The sequence below is a fragment of the Abramis brama genome, assembly GCF_963993115.1.
Source record: "Abramis brama genome assembly, chromosome: 14".
Taxonomy (NCBI): domain Eukaryota; kingdom Metazoa; phylum Chordata; class Actinopteri; order Cypriniformes; family Leuciscidae; genus Abramis; species Abramis brama.
This window is the reverse complement of record NC_139976.1, coordinates 38,007,595-38,034,821: the sequence shown is the minus strand read 5'-3', so window position 1 is coordinate 38,034,821 and position 27,227 is coordinate 38,007,595. Positions and strand designations below refer to the sequence as shown.

Below are 27,227 nucleotides of genomic sequence, written 5' to 3'. Positions count from 1 at the left end.
TCTCGTGATCGGATAAATCCCTGTTAGCACTGCGGTCGATTCAGGCGAACACTTAAAGACAAAAGTGCCTGCTTTATGGGGGATTATTTAATAAATGTTTAAACAAAATGAACCTATTAGGCTACTTATTTACCTCTCTGTCGTATTGCAGTCAGTCAGTTTCCCTCGGGGCCTTTTGTTGAGTGTAGTTACTATGGAGTGACTCCAGTTCTGTGATGAAAGACTTGCCTATTAACTGCAGAACACATTTATTTATTCACTTCACAAGTATTTTTGTATTTTAATGTGCTGATTGTGTGTTGCTTTATAATGACAAGAATATGAAGTGTGATTCATTTTGGGGCAGTCAGATTTCAACATAGTCTTGCATCAAGACTATCAGTTGCATCACAAATTGTGTAATTTTTAGTCTTTTTTTATTAAACAATAATGTTTTTATATATATATGCAGACAGACAGACAGATAGATAGATAGATAGATAGATAGATAGATAGATAGATAGATAGATAGATAGATAGATAGATAGATAGATAGATAGATGGATATAGATGGATAGATAGATAGATAGATAGATAGATAGATAGATGTATATAGATATAGATAGATAGATAGATGGATAGATGGATAGATAGATAGATAGATGGATATAGATATAGATAGATAGATAGATAGATAGATAGATAGATAGATAGATAGATAGATGGATAGATAGATGTATATAGATAGATAGATAGATAGATAGATAGATAGATAGATAGATATATAGATATAGATAGATAGATAGATGGATAGATGGATAGATAGATGGATATAGATATAGATAGATAGATAGATAGATAGATAGATAGATAGATAGATAGATAGATAGATAGATAGATAGATAGATAGATGGATAGATAGATGTATATAGATAGATAGATAGATAGATAGATAGATATATAGATATAGATAGATAGATAGATAGATAGATAGATAGATGGATAGATGTATATAGATATAGATAGATAGATAGATAGATAGATAGATAGATAGATAGATAGATGGATAGATGTATATAGATATAGATAGATAGATAGATAGATAGATAGATAGATGTATATAGATATAGATAGATAGATAGATAGATAGATAGATAGATACACAGCCAAAGCCTGAAATCTAAACTTATCTAAAACTTTAACAACATTCGTTCTGGTATTTCCTCCAGGAAAAGCAAACCTCAGCTTTACTCGTTCAGGTTTACATTCAAGCTCAAAAACACTTACATTTCCTCATAATCTCCACTTCACATCAGCTCTTTCCTCTCAGTGTCTGAAATGCTTCGTTTGAAGATTCAGTCTCTCTAAACCCCGCCTCTCTGAGAGCTGCTCTGTTCTGATTGGTCAGAAAGCAAACGCTCATTATCATATCTGAATCTCAGCTCTTGATCACAGTGATACGAACAGTAACGATGGCGTGGGTTTCACCGTATCAATCTCAGAAAACAGCGTCTTCTCGACACGAACAACACGAACCAAACTCTTCCAGTCTCAGATACACTACAGTGTTTGAGGGCGGGGCTAAGAGACGCTGTTCAGCCAATCAAAACCATTTAAGCAAATTAGTTACAAACCTACGTAGAAATGTGACGGAAGTGAGATTGAATTACTGACGACTCGTTTCAGGAAAGTTCAGAATCGATTCTTTCTTTAAGGAGACAAAAACTTTATTTTCCTGCACTTTGATCTTTTAAACATTGCAGAGCTTCTACACTCACGAACAGCTCTATTACACACTGCATGAAACGCAATATTCAAAAAAGCATAATTAATTGCTACAATCTCTTGACCCAAGCAGGCCAGCGTTCGCTTTACACAGTTAAACACTGCTGAGTAAAACGGTAACATTTTACAATAAGGTTCATTAGTTAACATTAGTTAACTACAATAACACAAACTAATAATGAACTCCTCATATACAGCATTTATTAATCTTTGTTAATATTAATTTTCACATTTACTAATACTAATACTAAAATCTTGTTAACATTAGTTAATGCACTGTGAACTAACATGAACTAACAATAAACAGCTGGATTTTTTATTAACTAACGTTAGCAAAGATTAACATTTTAGGATGTCATTGTTACACTGTAATTATATATTAAAGGTCCCATTGCATGGATTATTTTATTATTAATAATGTATTAATGTTTCCTGGGGTGCCCTTATAATGTTAGTATGTTTTTTAGATCAAAAGTTGTTATAATTTAGAAATAAAAGGCATATTTCCTAGCCTGATTTTAGCCTCTGATTTGAACGCTCTGTTTGAAGGGGCGTGTCTGTGTGAGACTTAAGTGTAAACGCCCACTGCTGTGATTGGCTGCTGTGAGACTTCAGTGTAAACGCCCTCTGCTGTGATTGGCTGCTGTGAGACTTCAGTGTAAACGTCCACTGCTGTGATTGGCTGCTGTGAGACTTCAGTGTAAACGTCCACTGCTGTGATTGGCTGCTGTGAGACTTCAGTGTAAACGCCCTCTGCTGTGATTGGCTGCTGTGAGACTTCAGTGTAAACGCCCTCTGCTGTGATTGGCTGCTGTGAGACTTCAGTGTAAACGCCCACTGCTGTGATTGGCTGCTGTGAGACTTCAGTGTAAACGCCCTCTGCTGTGATTGGCTGACAATATGAAATATTTAGCATTACATGTGGAACTCTCTCGAAAACTTTTACTATTACAGCTATTATACGTTTGTACTATTACAGCTATCGAGATGAACAAATCGTGAGAAGTTTTTTACGTATTTAGATCTATTCCCATCACATAAAAGGTTGCAGTGATGAGCACTGAGCAGATGACAGCCTGTTGATCGCGTGAATGAAGATCTTATCATTGCAACACAGTTTCTGCTCTCTCACTAATGATTTCACCAATGCAAACATGAGTTAAGTACAGTAAGAGCTTCGTTGTGCAGCGTAACAGCGTCATTTCATAACAAGTTTTGGCAACTGTCCAGATAAACTCACGCTGTGTGATTGACAGCTTGGGCGACTGGAAAGGGATTGTTCTTTGATCGCTTTCTGTATATATTAATCACAGTTTAAGATTATTTTCATCCTACTAAGAGAAACGATGTGAAGTTGATCGTTTAGTCACTGGCTTGATTTACTGATGCATGAACAGTATTGAACGACTTTGAGAGAAAGATTATCTGTCTGAACTTGAACAATTACACATCAGAAATTCACATAACCCACTGGTTCTTCAGAGGCTTGGATGAAGGAACTAAGGGGAGGTGACTGTCTGAGCTTTCATTTTCTCAAAAATACCCAGGGCTTGGTTTACACCCATCAAAACGTCTAGCCACTGGGGGCCATAGGCAGGCTAGGGGAACACATATTAAGGTTAAAAAACCTCATAAAGTGAAATTTTCATGCAATGGGACCTTTAAGTACTGAGTAATATTAAGTATCTACATGTACTTACTATAGGGTTAGGGTAGGATTAGGGTTTGGTTGAGGGTTAGTTGCATGTAATTATGCATAATTTATAGAAGGGCTGCACAATTTGGGGAAAATGTCATATTGCGATTATTGAGGTCAATATTGCGATATGCGATTGCGATATAATAAACAAATGGTTTCCTGATTCAACTTGCTTGGTTCTCAAGGAAACTGCACACACAGATTAGTGGTAATGCTGAAATGTGTAGCCTATTTCTCAACTCAAACTAGCAACAGCAACTAAATGATTGATAACACCTATAATGATCAATAAGCCATTGATGTCTGGATAAAAATGACATTAATTTTAAACATTAATTATAGCCATCCAACATCACAGTGATTCCGTCATTGCAATTGAAAGCTATCTTTTTTTTTTTTTTTAAATCATTTATTAGGCTTCAAAAAATATAACAACTTTTAATTTAGGTAAACTTCAAACAATTCTCACATAAACCCATAAAAAAATGAATATTATATTTATATTCATATTTATGATCATATTTAGGCTACCTGTGCCCTTCCTATCTAACATGTAGGACATATACATACATTGAATAAAGTTATCAAACAGTCTGTGCTGCATTAATTATAAATTATATATAGACTAATCCTTATTAAAGTTACAAAAGTTTTTTAGTCAAGAACAGTGAGTGTTTTTCTCTGTTCCCTTTCTTCTTTGATTAACTTTAACAACAGTAGGCGCGTTTCCATTACAGATTTGCGCAAAACTTTTACGATTTTTTTCTAAATGTCGACAAATAACGACCCTTATTATACTTGACAGCGGCACATATGAGGAGTTTCTGGGTGTTTCTCCCTCATTTCTGCTCCGAGGTCTTGATTGTGGCATTTCTTTGAGGTTTAGAATCCATTATTCCTGTAATTCTTTTGTCTTATATGAATTTAATAAAGAGCTCTGTCTGGTATTCTGTCCAAACACACCGCGTCATCTACGTCAGGTGACTGTAAATGTGCAAAAACTGTTTCCATTGCAGTTTTGCAAAATATTTCTTTTTCGAATTGCCTGAAAAACCTCCTCATGCGAGTGTAAAAACTTTTTTGCGATAAATGGGAGTTTTTGCGAAAATTATGTGTTTCCATTAAACGTATTTTCAATTCGCAATTTCAATTTGCGCAATCTAAAGGGTAATGGAAACGCGGCTACAGATAATTAGTGGCTCCTGTGTACTGTCCCTTTAAGACCAGCCGCTGTCGCGCGTGAATGCTTTAAAAGCATTTGCATGAATAAGAGCGGGATCATGTAACACTAGCCAAAATTGAACAGATGCTGCGTTAATTGCGTTAACAGCCCTAATTTGTTTATTTCACATAAAAATCGGAGCATTTTGCGTCATATAATCGCATAGGCTTGACATCACGATTGCGATATGATTAATCGTGCAGCAATAATTTATAGTTATTACTATGGTAAGTACATGCAACATTAACAAGGACACTGTAAAATAAAGTGTTACCGCTCACTCATGGTTAGTTCATGTTAGTAAATACATTAACTACTTTTAACTAATGAACCTTATAAGTGTTACCAGTAAAACTACTACGTAGCAAAATGACTTTTGATTGAGAATGTGCTGATTTGTTGCCAGTCGATATAGAGAGCCTAAGCCCCTCCCCTTCCGGTGGAACATCATGGGATCTTACTTCGGAAAAATATTGTATGGTAGTCGATGGCGCGAGACAACAAATATTTTGATCTCGTTTGAATTGTGCCCTGAATTACACATATGATGTTTGTCAATTTAAAAGATACATTTTAAAGTCAAGAAAGTCGCAGTTTGATGTAAAACTGTTGAGGTATAAGACTGTGAAAATACGTAATTACAGAGACTACAAACCCCGAAGGCGCACATGCGACGTCATACCTTTTCTCTCATTGAATGAAGCTAACTTTGCTGAAGCTAACGTCTGTCTGTTTCTATAGTCTGACGTTATAATCGTAACGTTACGCCGTCATGCCTCAGTGTTTTGTACCAGACTGCACACACACGAGACCATGTTGGTGACGTACATAGTGCGAGACGAGAGATGTAGTTCATTGAGCGATTTTCACATAAAACTAAACATTACTCTTCTGTTTTATGACAAACTGTGACTTTCTTGACTTTCATAATTATCTTTTAAATTGACAAACATCATATGTGTAATTCAGGGCACAGTTCAAACGGAATAAAAAGATAAGCTGTCTCTCGCCATTGACTACCATACATATTTTTTCCGAAGTAAGGTCCCATGAGCCGGAAGCGGAGGGGCGGGACTTAGGCTCTCTATAAACTGATCGTTTCACATGCAACTGAAATCACGTGAGCAAAAACGCACTATATAAAGCCTTAAAGTGCTGCGTGATGCTAATAAAGATGCACTTTTGAAGAAATGTGCCAATTATTGACCTTGTGTTGTTGCATTTCCCATTAACAATGGGAAAATCTGTCTCTAAATATATCTTTTGGGTTTCAGTTCTTCATTAAGGCGGTGTGAATTCCCCTCGCAAGGCTTCACTCGTCGTCGGTGTCTTATGATAACTTTGGAAGGAAACATAGTGCTCGAACACTGTGTGTTTGGAAAGCAAAAGCTGGTCCTTGTGTCACACTTCCTGTTGAAGTCGGCTTGTTTTGCTAGTCATTGTGTAAATCTGAGTGCGTGTTTGGATTGCTGAGTTTGGTGTTACGCCTGTTGAGAATTTCCTATGATACGGATCATATTTACACAGCTCACTGTAAATAATAGTATCTGTCTAATTATGCATTTGTGTGCATGAATATTAAAAATAATAATACAGCTGATGATTGCATCAGTGCTGCACTACAGATCTCATGATAATCTCTTTACCCTCTGGTGCTCTCATGTCATTTTTGACGAACATTTTTACGTTTTTTTTTTTGTTCCTCATCGGAATGATATGAAACTTGGTAACGGTTTTGGCACTTGCGATGTGAACTCACAAAAATAAAATCATGGACATGATTCATAAAGGTTAAATGGTCCTGAAAAAAAAAAGTCACACTTGAGCTCCTCGTGGTCAAAAATAAGCGCATTGGAAATTAATAAAGATGAATTTCCTCTAGTGGAAGCGTTTGGTACTGCAGCCGAACAACATCTCACTGAAAGATCATTTTTGAGATATCAACTTCAAATTTGGAACACAACTTGTTTAGATTTGTGGCTTTGATTTTCTCACAATTTTAGAGTAAAACATGTTTTTGAAAATATATATTTCATGTAAAAATTGGAAATATATTTTTGCACATTTTCCATAACAATAAACGTAAAATTCTGTAACTTTTTTTAAGTTCACTTTTTAAAACTTTTCTCACTTCAGCAATAATCTGCCAAGCGTCGTCTTTAAAAGAGATCAAAGCATTCAACATTTACGACAGTGTAAGTTAGAAATTAAATTTTCAGGTCTATGCTCAAAAAGTGAATAAATGGATTATAAATACAGCGTAAATATAATTTGGTACCATAAAATCCCCTAAAAATAAAAAATATTAAGTAAAAAAACATTATCAAGCTAAAATATAGTGCATTCATTTCATTGAAATAAAAAAAATAATTTCGGCCATTCTTGACCCAACACACAAAGAGCACCAGAGGTTAAAGGCACTATATGTAACTTTTTTGCTTTAAAAATAGCAAAAATCAATGTTATATATCTATGTTATATATTTTTTTTAGTTGTTTACTTACATTATCCCGACTGTTTCCAACAACTTTCAAACCAGGAGAAATTTGTAATTTAATTTGAGAAACGTCCCGTTTCTTTATTTCCGTTTTGTCGCAGTCAGTGGCGTCATATCCGCGTTGTCCCTGGTTTCCGCTCGTGCTGCCATGGCAACCAGAGCTATGAACCAGAGCCCTCTGATAGTAACCAAGACGACAGACGTGGACCACTGTAGTTCGCAATGTCTATCTGCACGCTGTTGTTGTTTCGTTCAAACATTATGGACCATGGCAAGCAGACTTTGGATAAAAAAGGAGAACTAATCCGAGACTCAATATCAGCGCGGTGTTTTCGAGATGCCGAGAGCTCCCATAGACAGCATATAAACGAGAGCTCCACGTCCGAGACTTCGACCGCTCCTACATGTACTTTATTAAACAGGTGAGCACATTTACATAAAACTAATCAATGTTATATAGTTCAACAATGATAAAATGTCAGAATATGATCTGTATGTTATTCTAATGTTGATCTAGTTTACTGATAGTCTCATACAGACAAACTAACACATACATTTCAACACATTCAAATGCAGTTTAGTGTGCTAGTGTAATGTTAGACCAAGTGAAACAGCGCTGCGTTACCTCACAAGTTTAATTTGTCTAATAAACTGACCTGTGAGTAGTAATTCTGCGTGTAGTTCGGTAGAATGAAATGTCCATATTCCTTTTATATCCGCGGGATCGCGTCGCGTGTGGAGCTGATAGCAGTCTCTTAGCAATCCCGAACTGCTTCATATCACAGTCATGATAAAAACATCAATGTATTCAGTCAACCATAAACATTATTAGATCGGTCGGCTTGACGTTGACGACAAGTTCCATAATTCTTAGCAAATGTTGCGTCATCAAACTACGCCTTTGTTATTGTAAATAGGTTAGCGACCCCTAGTGGAGAAAAAATTCCATACTGTACATTTAATATCTGTGGGCGAACCAAACATTAGTGGTGAACCAATATGGGTTTTTGATGTATAATAATGCTGATATATGTCAGATGCATGCCATGCACGTATATGGATCTATATCTGTTGTTATTATCATCTTCGTCCTCAGTCTGGTGTTACTGTACAGCTGCCAGCATGAAGCACGATAATTATTAACCATACTTTTTCTCTTACTGTGGTTTGAGGTTTTTGAGAACACTGTATGCATTGTGAGATTGCAACCGCCTTTCTACAGTAGCCTATATAAAGGGTGTTGATTGTGTGACAAAAGCAACTTGTGATAAGCACCATGTCCAGAAGTGGCTTTGCAGTCAATCTCAATGTACAGGACAAGCTTTCTAAGATCTGGGAATGTAGGGCAAGTACCTGGAAAACCGGAGTAACATAAGGATATTAAAGAGGTCACATTCCACATTTTTCTAGCATTAATCCTTTGCCTGAAGTCTACTTTTTTTGCACCATAAACATTCATTTTGTGATTAAGTTTTACATGAACACTTACATTTTTTTATGTTTCTTGAGCGTCAAATCCTCATATTAGAATGATTTCTGAAGGATCATGTGACACTGAAAATTCAGCTTTGATCACAGGAATAAATTACACTTTACTACATAGAAATCAGCTGTTTTAAACTATAATAATATTGAAACTTTTTTACTGTATTTTCAATCAAATAAATGCAGCCTTGGTGAGCAGAAGAGAGTTTGAAAACTAAAAAAAAAAAAAAAAACTTTTCCAAACTTTTGACCGGTTATTATTATTATTATTATTATTATTATTATTAAAACTGCTGGCTATAATGGCTACTTTGAAGAGTTTTGATCACTAAGTCACTAACTAAATAATGTGTACACTGTATAAAAATGATATCAGGGCTGCCAACTTTTGAGTTTAGCTTGGAGTGAGATTTTCTTTTGGTGGGGTATGCAAAACAAATATTGCATCACAATAAGTGTAATTGTGATTGTCAAAACATTTGGTAACTAAATAGAATTTTATGAAGTTTAGTGACAACATGTTACAATGTTTACATTGTACAATGACTAGTAGGATACAGTTTTTATTATTGCTTGACAAAAATTTAAGATTTCAATTCCATTCTTGTGATTTGATTCCGATTTTGATTCAATATTGACTAATTTGGATACATGTTTATTTTAAATTTTATTTAAAAAAAAAAATCTCACCTAATGCTGTAAACATAGAGGGCCCAATCTGCTGGTATTATTAAAGGTTAAAAATAACAAATTAAATTAAATATAATGCTGTTTTTGTTATAATAACAATTATTTAATGACATAAGTAAAAATATAATAAATATGTAATATAGTGCTCAGCAAAATCTCCTCTCTAGATATTTTTTCTATTCAGTTAACATGCTATGGTCGTTAAATGGCTTTCCTGAGGTAAATGTAACGTTATGTGACATAATTGTTCTCCTGCTGTTATATTGACCTCTTTCCGTGGTTGAAAAACACTAATTGATCGATATTATGTATACTTTCGGTAAGTTGTACTGCGTCTTTAAATAAAAGAGTAACAGATGATCGGTTCACGTGCACTTGAACTGAGGCGCTCAGCGATCTGTCACGTCACATTTACAAGCGCCAAACGTATTTTTGTATGAATTTCGTAATAAAATTGACGGAAATCTAAGAGCTGAGAATTAGTTTAATATTAAAAGTACCTCTTTGCTCCGCAATTTTTCTGTGCGTGAGAAAATGGATGTGTGGCGTGAGAGCGTGTGAAAAGTGTCAATTGCGTGAGTCTCACGCTCAATGCGTGAGAGTTGGCAGCCCTGTGATATGACCAATAAGTTGACAACATATGTTTTTACATTAACTCATCAAAATAAGTTAAATAAGATTACATTTTTTAAAAGATGAATGTAGTTTAATGAATAGTAAAATTCCATCAAATTTAATTGAATAATCCTTATGTAATTGAATTGAATAAGTGATTAAGGATTGTTCAATTTATTCAATTTAATAACGTAAGGATTATTCTGGAATTTTACTATTCATTAAATTGCGTAAATTGCGTGTAAACGGTTTTTGAGTGTAGCCAAGTTGATTATACTTAAAATTATTTTTTAGTCTTTTATTATTATTTTTATCTTATGAACCTTTTAAATTGCTATAGCATAAAATTACATTTGTTTTGTATATACATATAAACTAATTATCAAACAAAAGTTGTTAATATCATCAGAAAATCCAAACTTTTGACCAGCAGTGGAAAAGAAATCAGTTTTCAAACTCCTCAAAATTGAAATGATTGTAAAGTGAATCTATTAGTCATTTTAATAATTGACCCTTTTCCACAGTAATTAACATTGTAAATTTAGCAAAAATGTTTACATATATTTTATTGTACTAAATGTACTATAATGTATTAATGTAATGTATTTATAACATATACTTGGCATGAAATCATTGTAAACTTGAGTGTTTCTCAACAGCTGAGGCAGTGATCTTTCTACCTTCCTTTTCCTTCCTTCCTTTTTTCCTCTTTTGGAAAGTCATTGGAATTTTTTCTTTTGCCATTGGAGCAAATAAGCAAAAAAGAACAGGAATTAAGCTTTCCTGTAGCTCAAACAGTAGAGCGCTTGCAACGCCAAGGTCATTTGTTCGATTCCCAAAGCAAGAACTGATAAGAATGTAAATGTGAACCTTGAAATGCAATGTAACACGTGTCCTAGCCAGACGCGATGTGAAAAGATTCCAGCTAATTTGTCTGTCCACACTAGACGCGACGCGACTGCGATTCAATCAAAACCCACAGCCAATCAGAGCAGCGTGTGGGCGGAGTCTCGCGGCACCAGAGATTAATCTCGACGGCACTCGCAAGAAAATGGATAAGTAGCTCCATAATCAAATTCACAAATATTACACCATTTAAACATGATTAAAATACCTAGGCTGAGTTACTAGAACAAACGTTGTCAAAGAACACACTTGTTTGTTCACAGTTTGAACGTTCTTGTTTCCATGTGTTTAATTTGAAGATCTGAGGTGAATTATCCATTGTTGCTTTTACAGCTTCAAAGCTGGAGCACTAAATGATATTCAGAGTCACATTACACGCTTTTAACATTAAATAAAGCACATAAACAGTTCCTGAGAGATTATCATCGCCACACTTTGTGTTTGTTGTTCAAGCGCGACGCAGAAAAATAGAAACCGTTTCTAAAATAGAATCGTCGCGTGTCGCTGGTTAGGACAAACACTCTGATTAACATGGAAAATACCTTTTATAGCGTGTCGCGTGATGTTAGGACACGGTGTGTAAGTCGCTTTGGATAAAAGCGTTTGCCAAATGCAGAAATGTAAATGTAAAGAATCCAACAACAAAAAAAAGAAAGATTTGTTGTAGCTTCCATTCACCACTATAGAAGTTTCCAATGACTGGAAATGTGAAACGGTTGCAGACTGTGATGTTAGTGTGTGTTTTCTCAGTCTCTCGGCCTGTGTGTTGTGTGTGTGTGTGTGTGTGGGAAGACTCTCAGTGGGAAGAGTTTGTGTTTCTCAGCTGGTATTTTTCAAACAAAGTGTCTGTAGACGGAAAAGATAGAGCTGTCGCTGCTGAGACTTGTGTTTTACATCTACAACTGATTTCTATCTATAACATATTTTCTATATGAATAAATGATTTAATTTCCTCTGCTGGTCAAAAGTTTGGATTTTCTAATGATATTAACAACTTTTGTCCTTAGACTTGTGCTTAATTTATATTTATATACAAAACAAATGTAATTTGTTGCTATAGCAAAAAAAGATTCTTGGTTTAAATTTTTATTTTTTATTTTTTTGGTTTAAAATATTTATATATATATATATATATATATATATACAAAAATAATCATTTTGAGTGTAAAAGAATTGAATAGTTCCTCATGTGCCACTTTTGCCGTGAATTACACCATCGCTACTAGAGAATTATTCCTGCACCGTTCGGCCATTTTTCCTCCTCTTGTTCTGCAGATTAAACCAAGAAACATAATAAGCGTGATAATCTGCAACAATAAAGAGGAACTTTAACCCTATTCGCACTGGATTAGTATTATCTGGGGACCTTGTGTGATTTAGAAATGACCCCCCCCCCCCACATCTGAATTTCGTGTGGCGTGTTCGCACGGGATCAGCGAAGCCTGTGATTTAACTCGGATTTACTGACTTATCTCCCGGATGTGATGTCAATAGGCTATTGCTTGGAAATGCCTTGTCGTTATTATAGGTCTAGCTGTATGATATATCATAACCAGAAGAATGTTCTTTACCGCATGCTGATATACATGTCATCCATCTCCATCTAATCATTCTTTTTGTTTTTCTCGTTCTGCAAATTGTATAGTTGTATCGTAGGGTGTATAGCGATATGATGACCCAGCACCCAAAATACTATCAAAACACTCCAACGCAGCGAAAGATGGATAAAAAAGCGCATAGGAAACAAAAACCTTGAAAAAATGATATACAACGAAAAAAGAGATGCCGACTTACATTATCACAGGACCTCGTGTTCGGCGAAATATGGTCGGTCATTTGCGGGGGAATTTTTACTTTACGAATTATAGACATGGCCGATTCGCACGGGATTAAGATCACAGACAACCTCCGCAATTATTACACATGACTAGAGGTCACCAGGTAATACGAATCCAGTGCGAACAGGGATTTAGAAGTGGAAACTCTATATGGGAACAATCAGGGGATCAAACAACGCTCAGCGGCTGCAAAAGTCTGCATCCCCTGGTTAAAGTTTTAGATTTTTGAGATGAAACAAAGATAAACCGTATCTGAACATTGACATCTTTATTTTATTTGAGGACAGATGTGAGTGCTTTACATGAGCTCTATGATTAGCTCACGGGGGGTGAACACTTATGCAGACAGCTTATTTTATGGTTTTATTAGTTTTTTTTTTTTTTTCTCTGAAATGTGTCACTTTGGTTTCCAGTGCAAAAGTTCTAAAATGATTTATCTTTGTTTCATTATTTACATCGCAAAAATCGGGTTTTTAAATCCACTATTTCAGAAAATACAATTTTCATCTTTCTACCTCAAAACTTCATGTTTAATTGATTGTGTTACTTGTCATTTCTTTGTTATTACTTGAGAAATGTATCACTTTCTGAGTTAAAATTGTTTCTATACACAAAAAAATGTCTGAATCTGAAATATTTCTCTGTATTCCCAGGTTTAAATTCCATTTTAATGTTGTTTTTAGAGCGCATTATTCTTCATCAAAGCTTTGTCTCGAGGCATTAGATCTTACAAACTTAAGGATTTATAATATTTGTACTTTTATATGATAAACTGTAAATAGTACATATCCAGTGTTATTGACAGAAGTGCTTCTTTATCTCTCGGTTAACTCAATTGAGCGGTTCAGATCAGATCTTCCCCTATAATATTTACAAGAATTCCTCACAACTGCTCAATGTTCCACTCAATTTATCCAAACATTATGAATCATATGCAGTCATTGTAAAATTCCTTGTCTGGAAGCCAGAATTCGGCCATATTTGGTGTTTCTTCCTGACATGACGAGGAATGTTTTGGTAATTCTGGATATTTATTGGTCCCCATTAGCGTGAAGTGAGGTGTTTCCTTCGAGATAAAAGCTTTTGTGTTTGTTTCTACAGCTCTTTCTGTGTTTAATGAGAGAAATGCACGTTATCTCTCATCTGTCTCCACGCCTGTTACTGTCAAGACTGTTAAACAGTTTAATGGTGTGTTTGGAGTTTCATTACAAAGACAGAAAGTGTGCCTTTAGTTCACTGCTTGTTTTCTAACAAAGTTTTAAATTTTTGAAGTTTTATCCTTACATGTTTTAAGCGTAAATCTCATAACACACACAAGACAACAGACAAACAACCTGAAACTTAATATTTTGCAACTTTGCTTCTCGATTCAAGGAACTAGATTTTATTTTAAAGTAAAGATTCTATTTAGATTTCACTAGTTTAACTTAAAGACAAAAATCATTTTAAAGCAACATTTTTCTTGTGCACTCTCGAAATCACCGTATACACTATATAATCTGTGAATATAAATATTCATAAAACGTTTTTAGCATTATTTACTTAAAAAGGACTAAACAAACCAGCGAACAGGGAACGGTCTGGCAAGATTCTCTCAAAAGTTATAAACTAACAACAAAATGTTATTTATAAAAAAAAAAACTGAAACATTTGGATGCTCATCTAACGTTTTTTAAATGTTACTACTTGTTTCGGAATGTTCATTCAAAAGTAACATTTTCATGAGCTTTGCAAAATGGAACGTTCCATTAATGTTCACATAACCAAGAAAAAACGTTTTAAAAAAATGTATGTTTTGAACGTTCAGGGAACATTAAGAAATAACTTTCTGCTATAGTTAAACAAAAATGCATGCAGAAAATATCATCAGTGTTCAGTCGTGACAATATGCGTATATGCAATATGTTGTCGACATAATGCATGCAATAGGATAAGCGTGAGTCCAGAGGCTCAGAAACAGTGAACTCTGAAAGAATGCTCTGCGTCTGGTTTGTAGGTGTGCCTTAATGCTGTTTGCATATTTGCCTGAAGGAGATGAATAGAGGCGCACAAAGCAAACTCTGCCTGAGATCTGAAGAGCTTGAGGAAGTTAACGCAGCCCATCTGGCGCAGGCCTTCATGAAGGTGTGGCTTAAACCAACGGGTCTGAACACGTGCAAACACACTCCATATCTGTGCTTTCCTTCAACGAGAGGAGAACCGTGCATGCTTGTAATCCTGCAATAAAACTTGCAATTCTTTACTATCTCTACAACACTTCTCTTCAGTGAGCGCAGAGTCGGAAAACTCTTTATTTCCAGGTTTAAATTCCACTTCAGTGTTTTCTCAGACATTTGATGCATGAGATTTGTGCTTAAAACTAGAAAAAGAAAAATTTAAACGTAATCTTTTGCAACTTTGCTTCTTGTTTCAAGGGAATGGAAGCTTGTTTCCACCACAGAATAATAAATAAAAAAAGGTAATTGCGTCTTTTTTATCTCAAAATTGCGTATTTTAAAGTCGCAATTCAGAGAAATAAAGTCACAATTGTCTTTTAAAATGTTTTATTCTGTCGGAAACAAACTTCCATTCAAGGGACTAGATTTTACATGATAGTAAAGATTTTAGTAATTTTACTTGAAGACAAAAATAATGTTGAAGCAATATTTTTGTGGTCTCAAAATACCATATACACTTTATAATCTGTATATATAAATCATGTTTTTATCTACTTAAAAAGTACTAAACTCAGCAATGCATTATAGCCACCTTTTGCGTATTGCTTTCTGAAAATAGAATAGTATCAGAATAGAAACATGCACATTTATCGTTATTTTCCCTTTGAGTTCAGTATACATCAGTGGATCTGGGTTTACTCTATAGACTGCAAACACACACACACACACACGTTCAGATGGACGGCAGCTGTGTTTATCTTAGCGAGGGGAGAGAGTGTGTGATTGCCTTTCAGTTTGTTAAAAGCACCTTTTTGTGGTCAAGTTTTTTGACATCTTTCATGTTTTGCAGACATACTGAGTTTTCATTTCATAGAAAAACTTTGCTCATATACAGAATGAACCCCAAAAGCTGTAATCCAAATCACATATTTCGTTTACATTTATTTCAAACAAAACTTTCGATCAGAACCGGACAACTAAAGAAGACTCACGCAACTTTCAATTCATGCCGACTTTAAAAAATGTTAGTAAAAATGAGTGAAAATTGAGTGTGAATTATGAAAAGATGCGAACTGTTATGTGGAAAGACAAGAGTGAGTCTGCTGTGCTGATTCCAGTATTGAGGGACGTGGATGAAGAAAAGGACAGAAATGAGATGGAATAAAATATGTTGAAGCTATTATAAAGTGCTGTGCATGGAGCAATGTGCATGAAATACGTCAACATGTGTGATGTGATTTGAAGGCCTTGATCCGCCTAAGAACCAGTGAACCAAAGTCTCAAAAACACGCTTTGAAATCGCTGGTGTTTCTGACGTCACAAACTACCTTGTAACCAATCAGATCAACGTGTGATCGTCAACCAGTGGATCTCTGAGCTGAGTGAGTGAGTGGAGGTGGGGCTCATTTGCATATTCATAGAACCACGCATACTAAATGAGGCAAGGGTGTCGAGTTACATTCAAGATATTTTAAGGCATTTTTGTTCAAGGAAAAAACGTTTAAATATGTCATTTTGGTGATCAAAGATGAGTTTTCAGGGATAAAATGATTGACTACGGGGACTTTCATTTTTTTTATTTATTATTCATAGTTATACGAACGTATAAGGGTCTCATTCACTAATAATTGCGTGGATTATTTCGTATTTGTGCACACAAGAGAACTACTCATGAAAATCTCCCCATAATTTTTCAAATTAATTTTTCTTACTCTTTCACTGTATATGATGAAATAGCCTATATTTAAGATGAAATTAAATTGATTATTTATTAATTTATAATCAATATTTCCATTTGTCAGGTTTTTGTCTTTAAAACACTCTTGTGTGTAGGACTAATTTCTTGCGTATCTCATCCCAAGCCTCCGTTGCTAATTCCAAAACGTCATTTTAGAGCTATTAATGGAGGAATGAGCTACTAATGCAGTTATTAATGCAGTTATTAATGCAGTTATTAGTGAGAGAGAGAGAGAGAGAGAGAGAGAGAGAGTTACTGAGTCTGTGTCTCTCAACAGTGTTCGGCATCAGCGTCTCTAATAGTGAAACTGTAAGTTGATCTGCTTCAAGAACAACACCGTTATTTCCTCGCTAGTGAGAAATGTCATGTAGCTTTTAAGTTATTAAACTATTTCACTGATAAAATCATCAGAGCAGCGCTGACTACACGTTTCTGTGTGAGTGTGTGTCTGTACTGTGTGTGTGTGTGTGTGTTTGAGCAGGAGAGAGAGAGTTTGTGCTTTCCGTACATAAAACGTGATTTTGTGGCAAAAAAAAAACATGGAAATAATTTGTCGATTTTACCCTATTGTTTACAGTATTTATTTGCGTGGTCAGTGTCGTCGTGGGTTTTGGTTCTTTTGCTGTTGTCGTCTGAAATAACTGAAATCATTTGGCGTAGTGATATGGAGCTGTAATGCGGTCGAAACCTGCCGGAACTACTTTATCCGTGAGTTTCCCTGAATATAATTGCACACCTTAGAACGTTCATCAACCAATCAGATTCAAGCATTCAACAGCCCCCATAGTATTTAATACAATATCATATAGTATAGTATAGTATAATATAATGTAACGGCTTGTGCTTTATAACTCAAGTCTTCTGAGGCTTTGTGTGAGGAACAGACTGAAACCCCACTATAATAAAGAAAGTCTTGGCTATTTCTCTTCTGAATGAACATGAAAACAAATGAAAGAAAGTCGGAATAAAATCAAATGTTACAATTTATTATGTTAGGTAAATGTATCATGCTAATTTCATAATCAGTTCAAAGATAATCAATACGAAACATCAAATGCTCTGGAATAAAGAGAGAAGATTCGAAGCTGACATTATTAAATACATGATGCGAAGTGCCTGCACACACTCAGGATCACGGGCTAATTTGAGCTACAAATCGCCCTGAGCCTCTTCAGCATCTCCCTAAATACTCAGACCAAGGCAGAAACCTCTTCTCAGATGTAAACATGAGTTCACAATGGGAATTTACATTAATCACCGTCCCAGACTTACTGGGGACAGAGGTTGATTTACATGGGGCCACACCCCCAGCTGTTAACCAGATATCTCTAAACTCTCCACACCTCATTACCTTTCTGTTTTACTTCTGTGGGAATGAGACCTTTGTACCAGTCGCACTGAGACATTTCAAATGAAACCAAACATGTATAACACTGTATGATAATAGTTCATATTAAACCATATAGATGTTTGGGTGAATTCAGGTGGGGATGGGTGAAGGGAATGATGTGTAAATTGGGAGGTGATCAACTCACGTGTGTGATCTTGTCTCGAATGGGGATGGTAATATAGCAAGAGAGTTCAAATGTTAGTTTCCTTTGTTTTCTCAGAGAGTAGCTCTCTCTTCCAGTTCTTCCAGTTTCTCCAGTCTTACAGATGTCAAGATTTTCTGTAACAATGTCTTACATTTCAGTCTGTAACTCTTATCATATGGGTTCAGAAGACTTGCAATATACTCGTGTGGATCACTTTTATGATGTTTTTGCATATTTATTCTCTTTTCATTGCCCAGATCTGGTACATGCATTGAATCCACATGTACCGGATCTGGGCCGGATCCGGGCCGACACTATGTTGCTGTCTGGGTGTTTTATTGCATGCTAAATTAATTAAAAATTCTTTATAATGTCTCCTTTTGTTTACTAGTCAGTTGATCACTGTTTTGATTCTTTTTGTCTTGACAATCTGACCTAACATTAAGCAGCTAAATCTCACCCAACACACTTGTGTCTCTATTAGAAATGGACTCGTTTTAATGGACCTTAACACAGTCTCAGCTGCATCTGTCTTTGTCATTCTGCTGGTTTGAGTCGTTCACCTTGAGTCTAAAGACTCGGCTCTGACCGAAGCGTACAGAAATGCACAGATTTGTGCGTTTGATCTTATAACCACGTCTGCACAGCGAAAAGTGTCTTCCCTTCAAACCGCAAACCTCATCCTCTGAGACTCCGACTGACGCCTCGTGGGGTTTCAGCCCGACGACACATGAGAAACATGCATCTCTGAGAAGAAGAACAAGTCCTGGCTCTGTTTGCTGTCGATAAGAGAATACAGCTCTTCTCTAGAGACGCAACTCTTTTATAAAGAGACGTTTCCACGGCCGAGCCAATGAGGAATATTGTTTGTTCAAGTCTCATTAATCAAAGCGTTATCAAATATATATTTATTGTGGTGTTGATTAATTGCATCTAAAATAAAAGTTTGTGTCTACATAATATATGTGTGTGTACTATGTATACTTATTTAGTATATACTGTATAAATACACACACATGCATGTATATATTTGAGAAATATTTGCATGTATACTGTATAAATATTTATATATAATTTGTTATATATAAATAACACATTTTTATTAAATATATACATGCATGTGTGTGTATTTATGTATACAAAATAATTCTACACATATATTATGTAAACACAAACTTTTATTTTGGATGCGATTAGTCGTTGCACAGCCCTAAATTAATTCAAATGAAAAATGAAATAAAACATAATTAGATAAATAAATAAAGACCCCTAAAAGTGTCATTATATGAAGCGCCTGACGGACCCCCTTAAGGTTCCATATAGAACATTTTGTTCAGGAGCGCTGCAGGATTACATGTGGAACACGCCGTATTGTGTTCCATCTCTGAAGAATCTGGAATCTGTTTGTGCTGCATATGGAATCATGTTGTTTAAAGGGATAGTTCACCCAAAAAGGAAAATTACCCCATGATTTGCTCACCCTCAATTCATCCTAGATGTATATGACATTCTTCTTTCAGACGAATACAATCAGAGTTATATTAAAAAATGTCCTGGCTCTTCCAAGCTTTATAATGGGAGTGAATGGCTGTTTCTGTTTTGAAGTCCATAAAAGGTCATCTATCCATCATAAAAGTGCATCTATCCATCATACAAGTGCATCTATCCATCATAAAAGTGCATCTATCCATCATACAAGTGCATGTGTCCATCATAAAAGTGCATGTGTCCATCATAAAAGTGCATCTGTCCATCATGGGCTAATTTTCATTTTTGGGTGAACCATCCCTTTAAGAAGTGTAAATCTGATTTGATGTTCCTGATTTTAAGTATGCTGTTTGCTTCTGCTCCCTCAACAGCCCAATCTCACGCTACACTCCGCCCGGCCCGATCTCCCAGAATGCTTCCAGCTGACGGTCCTGCCCTGGGCTCCCTGCATCTACCTGTGGGTCACCTCACCTTTCTACATCCTCTACCTCAAGAGGAACAGCAGGGGATACATCATGATGTCTGTATTAAACAGAATCAAAACGGTAAGAGATCTCAACATCTCTTGCATCCGTTGCATCATGGTGCAACAGATCACAGAATTCACGGTTTGGATCATTTACGGTTTTTGAGCCACGGATCGGATCAGCAATTTTTTTTAAAATTATATATATATATATATATATGACCAATGACATTTATAATAAATGACTTTGCTTTTCATTTATTAGCTCACTTGAAGTTCTTTGAAACCACATCAAAAACTACTAGCCTAACTGATAAAGTAAATTTATTACTAAATAAATTTATTTAATAAAATAAGAACAAATACAAAAATTACAAGTAGAGATGAATACTAAATAAAAAAGTTACAAAGTTTAACAGTAATATTCAGGTACAGAAATCAACAGTTAAGCCTAAATGTAAAATAACACAATTTGTTCACTGTAGAAATTAAATATAGCTTCATCTTTGTTATTAATGCTGTATTTTGTTGTTTTATTAACATTAATGACACAGACAACAGTAGGAATATTAGTCTGCTGTCACTTTAAGACAGAATGCACGGACCGAAAAACTGACAAACATCAGGTTTCTTTCTCAACTGTTCACTAATGAAAAATGTTGTGTTTATTTGTCCGTTCAAGGGCAAGGAAACTCGAAAGAGAAATCAATTCGGTGTTCGAGCGCTATCTGAAACATCTCTCTCTGTCTCTCTCTCTGTCGCTCTCTGCGTGTGTGTGAGGCTGTGCGGTGCGCACAGATAGGGTGACCACCATCAAACAAACCAAATGTGGGATGATTACTAAGTTTGTGTGGGACATGTTGCCAACACTAAAACATAACCTGAAACTATTATATAATGTCTATCTAACTTAATAAAAACATTTGTATTCTGCCTTTCAGCTGATAAAAATACTTAGTCCCTTCCAGAAAACACCATTACATCACAATGTAACATAACATGTCTTTATTTTGCATGTCATTTAATTTCAACATCACTGAGCCCAAAGGCAGCGGCATCATGCAGAGAACTATTTTTTAAACAGTTCTGACCAAGTCCAACTAAAATCCAACAAAATAAATAATGAACAAATAAAATATAAAACAACATGAAATTAGTTCATTGACAGTCTTATACATTAAGAATATAGTAAATATGTTGCCACTATGCCGCCTTGTAAAATTTTATTTGACCGAATTATCCATTTGTTTTCCGACAGGGAACACATGGAACGAATCACAGCTCCACATTTTGATTGACAGCCGTCACAACCAACTAGTGACCGTGTTTACTCCTTTCTTTTCAACCATTGGATAGGATTTAAAAATGGCTGTTGTACTTCTGACGAAGCGCTGTTAAATATACGTGAAAAATTAACTATGGCGTAAAAAGAACAAATAAAATGCTTTCTTAAAAAAGGTAAAAGAACGCATGCACGTTTTCTTAATATGATAATTAAAAGCCAACAGAGTGATGAAAATGCGGGACATTTTCTCAGTATGGGACGTGCGGGACGCGATATTTTTTTTTTCCCATCAAAATCCACTTTTCTCAGGATATAATTTTTTGTCTAGTAATTTGAATGTTGTATTCGAAAGGAGATGCAAAGAAATTACACATTGCTGGGTGTTAGATTTTTTAGAGTCACTTATTTGCTTTAAAAAGTCTTTTAAAATGTCAATGACGTCATACACATCGTACGACCAGAGATACTGCTTTACGGCAATCCTTCAGTCACTTTGGTGCTTTCAGCTCTGCACTTTCTTTTCTCTCGAGGCGTCGACAACACAGCTGACACAGGTAAACACATGACACAGCCGACACAGGCAAACGCACGACACGGCCGACACAGGCAAACACACAACACAGCCGACACAGGCAAACACACAACACAGCCGACACAGGCAAACACACAACACAGCTGACAGGCAAACACACAACACAGCTGACACAGGCAAACACACAACACAGCTGACACAGGCAAACACACAACACAGCTGACACAGGCAAACACACGACACAGCCGACACAGGCAAACACACAACACAGCTGACACAGGCAAACGCACGACACAGCCGACACAGGCAAACGCACGACACAGCCGACACAGGCAAACGCACGACACAGCTGACACAGGCAAACGCACGACACAGCCGACACAGGCAAACGCACGACACAGCCGACACAGGCAAACGCACGACACAGCCGACACAGGCAAACGCACGACACAGCCGACACAGGCAAACGCACGACACAGCCGACACAGGCAAACACATGACACAGCAAACACACAACACAGCTGACACAGGCAAACACACAACACAGCTGACACAGGCAAACACACAACACAGCTGACACAGGTAAACACACAACACAGCTGACACAGGCAAACACACAACACAGCTGACACAGGTAAACACACAACACAGCCGACACAGGCAAACACACAACACAGCAAACACACAACACAGCTGACACAGGCAAACACACAACACAGCTGACACAGGCAAACACACAACACAGCTGACACAGGTAAACACACAACACAGCTGACACAGGCAAACACACAACACAGCTGACACAGGTAAACACACAACACAGCCGACACAGGCAAACACACAACACAGCCGACACAGGCAAACACACAACACAGCCGACACAGGCAAACACACAACACAGCCGACACAGGCAAACACACAACACAGCCGACACAGGCAAACACACAACACAGCTGACACAGGCAAACACACAACACAGCTGACACAGGCAAACACACAACACACCTGACACAGGTAAACACACAACACAGCCGACACAGGCAAACACACAACACAGCCGACACAGGCAAACACACAACACAGCTGACACAGGCAAACACACAACACAGCCGACACAGGCAAACGCACGACACAGCCGACACAGGCAAACGCACGACACAGCCGACACAGGCAAACGCACGACACAGCCGACACAGGCAAACACACAACACAGCAAACACACAACACAGCTGACACAGGCAAACACACAACACAGCTGACACAGGCAAACACACAACACAGCTGACACAGGTAAACACACAACACAGCTGACACAGGCAAACACACAACACAGCTGACACAGGTAAACACACAACACAGCCGACACAGGCAAACACACAACACAGCTGACACAGGCAAACACACAACACAGCCGACACAGGCAAACACACAACACAGCTGACACAGGTAAACACACAACACAGCCGACACAGGTAAACACACAACACAGCTGACACAGGCAAACACATGTGCTAGAAGAGTTTTTGTTTTGTTGTTTTAAAAGACCATCAAGCGGTATCTCTGGTCGTAATCAGTCCTTCACTGACCAATCAGCGTTCATTAGCAGAATGCTAGCGTGTTATGGGCAACAACAACTCAACCTGTAAGAAATCGAAAGGACATAAGTACTCGTTCATTCAACTTTCGACCTATAACCCATGTTGAACTTGCAAAACCTACAATCAAATCTGAGATTTCTCAACGGCAATCGGGTGAAAGAGACAAATTTAGCCGTCTAGCCCCATAGACTCCCATTCATTCTGCACTCATGGCGATCGCCCCCAGTGGAGCTCTGGTGGAACTGCAACCACAATTCGGCACAATAGGACTTAATAGGAAGTGGCCAGGCTCTCCGTAGACGGGCTCTGAAGGTACCGCCTTTTTCGCCTCTGATTGGCTAGAAGGGCTCTCCTCTGATTGGTTATTTGATTCGGCCGTGAAACGTCATCTCACGTTCATGGCAGACTGTCGGCTAGTCTGTTTTGATCGTCTTTACCACCAACAGAAGTGAATTATTTAAGTAAACAGTGTGATAAGTGCGTGCCATCACATTTATATTCCAAGTTCACATTTTCATAGCCTGTTTAGATCGTGTTTAGATTAGTCCTAGCAGTTTGGGGTAGTTTTGTGATGAGAGATAGTGAGAGAGAGGTGGTAGTGGTGGTGGTGGTGGTGCAGAGATGTGTGTGTGTGTGTGTGTGTGAGAGAGAGAGAGATGGTAGTGATGATGATGATGTCGGCTCACGCGCACATTTCTGTGTGGCTATAAGTTACTGTACAGTCGATTTACCTTCGATCGATTTACCCTCATAGTGTTTGCCTCACCTAGATACACCATCTCTCTCTCTCTCTCACACACACACACACACACACACCTCTGCACCACCCACCACCACCACTACCACCTCTCTCTCACTATCTCTCATCACAAAACTACCCCAAACTGCTAGGACTAATCTAAACACGATCTAAACAGGCTATGAAAATGTGAACTTGGAATATAAATGTGATGGCACGCACTTTTCACACTGTTTACTTACATAATTCACTTCTGTTGGCGGTAAAGACGCCATACATAAATAATTAATCAGAATACTTAGCAAAAGTTGCTCCAGCTCATGGACAGCTCCTACTCACACTCTCCGTCTCTGCAAGTTTCGGAAGGGAATGATTCAGATTTCTCTCGGCACAGCTACTAGAAGACAGACGGGTTGCTCACGTCACATCCACGTCGTCAAGCTCAGTGTGAGTCTGCGCAGTCGCTCAGCCATCAGGAAGTGAGAGCTTCTAATTGACTTCACTTTTCTCTGTTGAATCCAGTGGGGTCGCTGTGTCCAGTTTATATACTGTCTATGGAAAATGCTGTGCGGTACAAGGCAAAGCGGGACGGGTGTTCACCAGTCCATGGTGTTCACCCTACGCACAGATAACACACGAGTCCTGATTTTCGCCTGTTCTTCCGCGTTCAAAATTGTTTGAATGTGCAAATTGGCAAGATAAAACACGTCCAGATTATAAACTTTCACTGTATGATGGTTAAATTTAGCAGATAATCCGTGAATCCCACGCGTGCCGAACCGTGTGGAGCTGACCCGTGCAGATCACGATCAACTGAGACCCGTTGCACCGCTAAATATTTCTGAATGTTCTCTCAACGTCCGGTTTTTAAACGATTTAAATAAAATAAAAAATTCTCTTGGTTATGCGAACATTCCATTTTGCAAACATTATGAGAATGTTACTTTTGAATGTTCTCTGAACATTCCGAATCAAGTAGTAACATTTAAAAAGCGTTAGATGAACATCCAACTAAAACGTATCAGAAAACCCCGTTCCATGAACGATTTATAAATCATGTTTGTTTGTTTTTTGCGCTAACGTTTTGAGGACAGGACGTTATTAAAGACCAGGGGCCTCATTTATAAAACTTTGTGTAGGATTTGCGTCAGAAGTGGCGTACGGATGAAACATAGGACGTGCGTACGCACAGAAATATTCGGATTTATAAAACCGTGCGCACGCACATCCTACGCAGTTTTCCCTTAATAAATCACAATCAATTCTAAATGTAGCGCAGCTTTTGCGGCTTCATGTCACGCCCATAGTTGCCCATAAATAGACCGTGAAACGCCCACAAGTTAATATTCATCGATTGCGAAATCATGGCAAACTCAGAGAGGAAAACCAAGAAACGTAACTTCACTCAATGTGAAGTATAAGTTATCGTTGGCGAGGTGGAAAAGAGGAGTAAAATGTTGTTTGGAGGGCACAGTGTGGGCATTACTAATGCCAAAAAGGCACTTGAGTGGCAAAAGGTTGCAGACGCCGTTAATGCTGCAGCCTCACAACCTCGACCGTGGCCGGAATAAAAAAGAAATGGTCGGACATCAAAGTCGATGCAAAAAAGCGTCTTGTCTGTGTCTGCCACGGGTGGGGGAAAGGGGAAAGCTACAGATGTGTTATGAGGATGAATTGCATAACATGCCAATATTATTGCAGAACATATTTCACTTTTCTTTTTGCAAATATGTGTTAATTTGCATTTCTGTTGTAATCTTCGTTTGATTTTGTCTGTTTTACACTGCAGATCGAGCAAACGGGTGTTTGTAGGCTGTTAATTGTAAGACTTGCTTTGTGAAGTCTTCATGTTATTTATGAGAGGCAGTATTGCCATTTCTTTTACACAATGGTCTACAGTTTCACACACTTTCACACACTTTCACGTGTTTCTTCCATCTGCCGACGGTGTCACTTAAACTCTGTTTTACATCTGATATAAACATTTAGATTACATATACCATTCTCATTAATGGAGTTAAGCACTTAAATTACATCAAATCATCACAAGAGAAGTTAAATTTATTATATTCTAATAAATAGAAGTATTAGTAGTGGATGCGCTGCGTTCGAACACTTTTCCTGAGGCGTGCTGTGTGTTAATGTTTGCTCAGCGCATGATAATAGCAGAACTCGTGGACTGAGGAAATATTTACATGCAAATAATGATCAATAATGCACAAAAACTTTCTCTGAAATGTATTTTATACTATTTGATTTATTTATTCAAAAACAAGGCGAGGATCGGCTACTAAATGATTTTTCGCGATGTAATGATGACGCACATCCGTATCTCATATTTTCCTAATGTCTTGTACCGTTAAACATGGCATCACGTGCATGAATATGCATATGCAAATGATATGCAGATGAGGATATGCATAGTAAACGAGGCGTTGTAAGCTCATATATGGTTATTTCGGGGAGGAGACGCATGTTCACAATCTTCCTCTGACTGGGTTTATAAGAGCCCTGATAAGAACATTTCCTTGCCAGAACGTTAGCTAAAGAATGTTTCCTGTTAGCTGATATGCATATGTTTGTGGCTTCACTTCTCTGTTACTGTTTGTAATGATTCATTATATTTTTGTGTGCAGGCTCTTGGCTTGATATTGTGGATAGTATGCTGGACAGACCTGTTCTCTTCATTTCATGAGATGAACCAGAATCACTTTAGACCCCCAATATATTTTGTTACACCTTTAATAGTCGGCATGACAATGGTAAGTGAGAACATCTGACAAATATGTTGCTTGTTTCCCATGAGTCTGATCTTAACCCTTTCACGCATTGTGGTCACTACAGTGGACAGCTATTAAAAAAGCATTTTCTTGAATTTGCACGGGTTTTTATGGCAAAGTTGCACATCAGCCTCTTCATTGGACCCTGATGCATCATCCTATAAATTGCAACCAAGTGGCAAGCCTTTGTGTTT

General features: G+C 37.2%; 1 protein-coding gene across 1 annotated transcript in view; it reads left to right on the top strand.

Moving 5' to 3' along the window:
- Positions 1 to 27,227, top strand: part of abcc3 (ATP-binding cassette, sub-family C (CFTR/MRP), member 3) — an 84,732-nt gene that overhangs the window by 3,191 nt on the left and 54,314 nt on the right. Inside the window, exons 2-3 of the mRNA XM_084134601.1 lie at positions 20,005 to 20,178; positions 26,890 to 27,015. Of these exons, the coding sequence (XP_083990727.1) occupies positions 20,005 to 20,178; positions 26,890 to 27,015 (300 nt within the window). The remainder of the gene's footprint in view (positions 1 to 20,004; positions 20,179 to 26,889; positions 27,016 to 27,227) is intronic.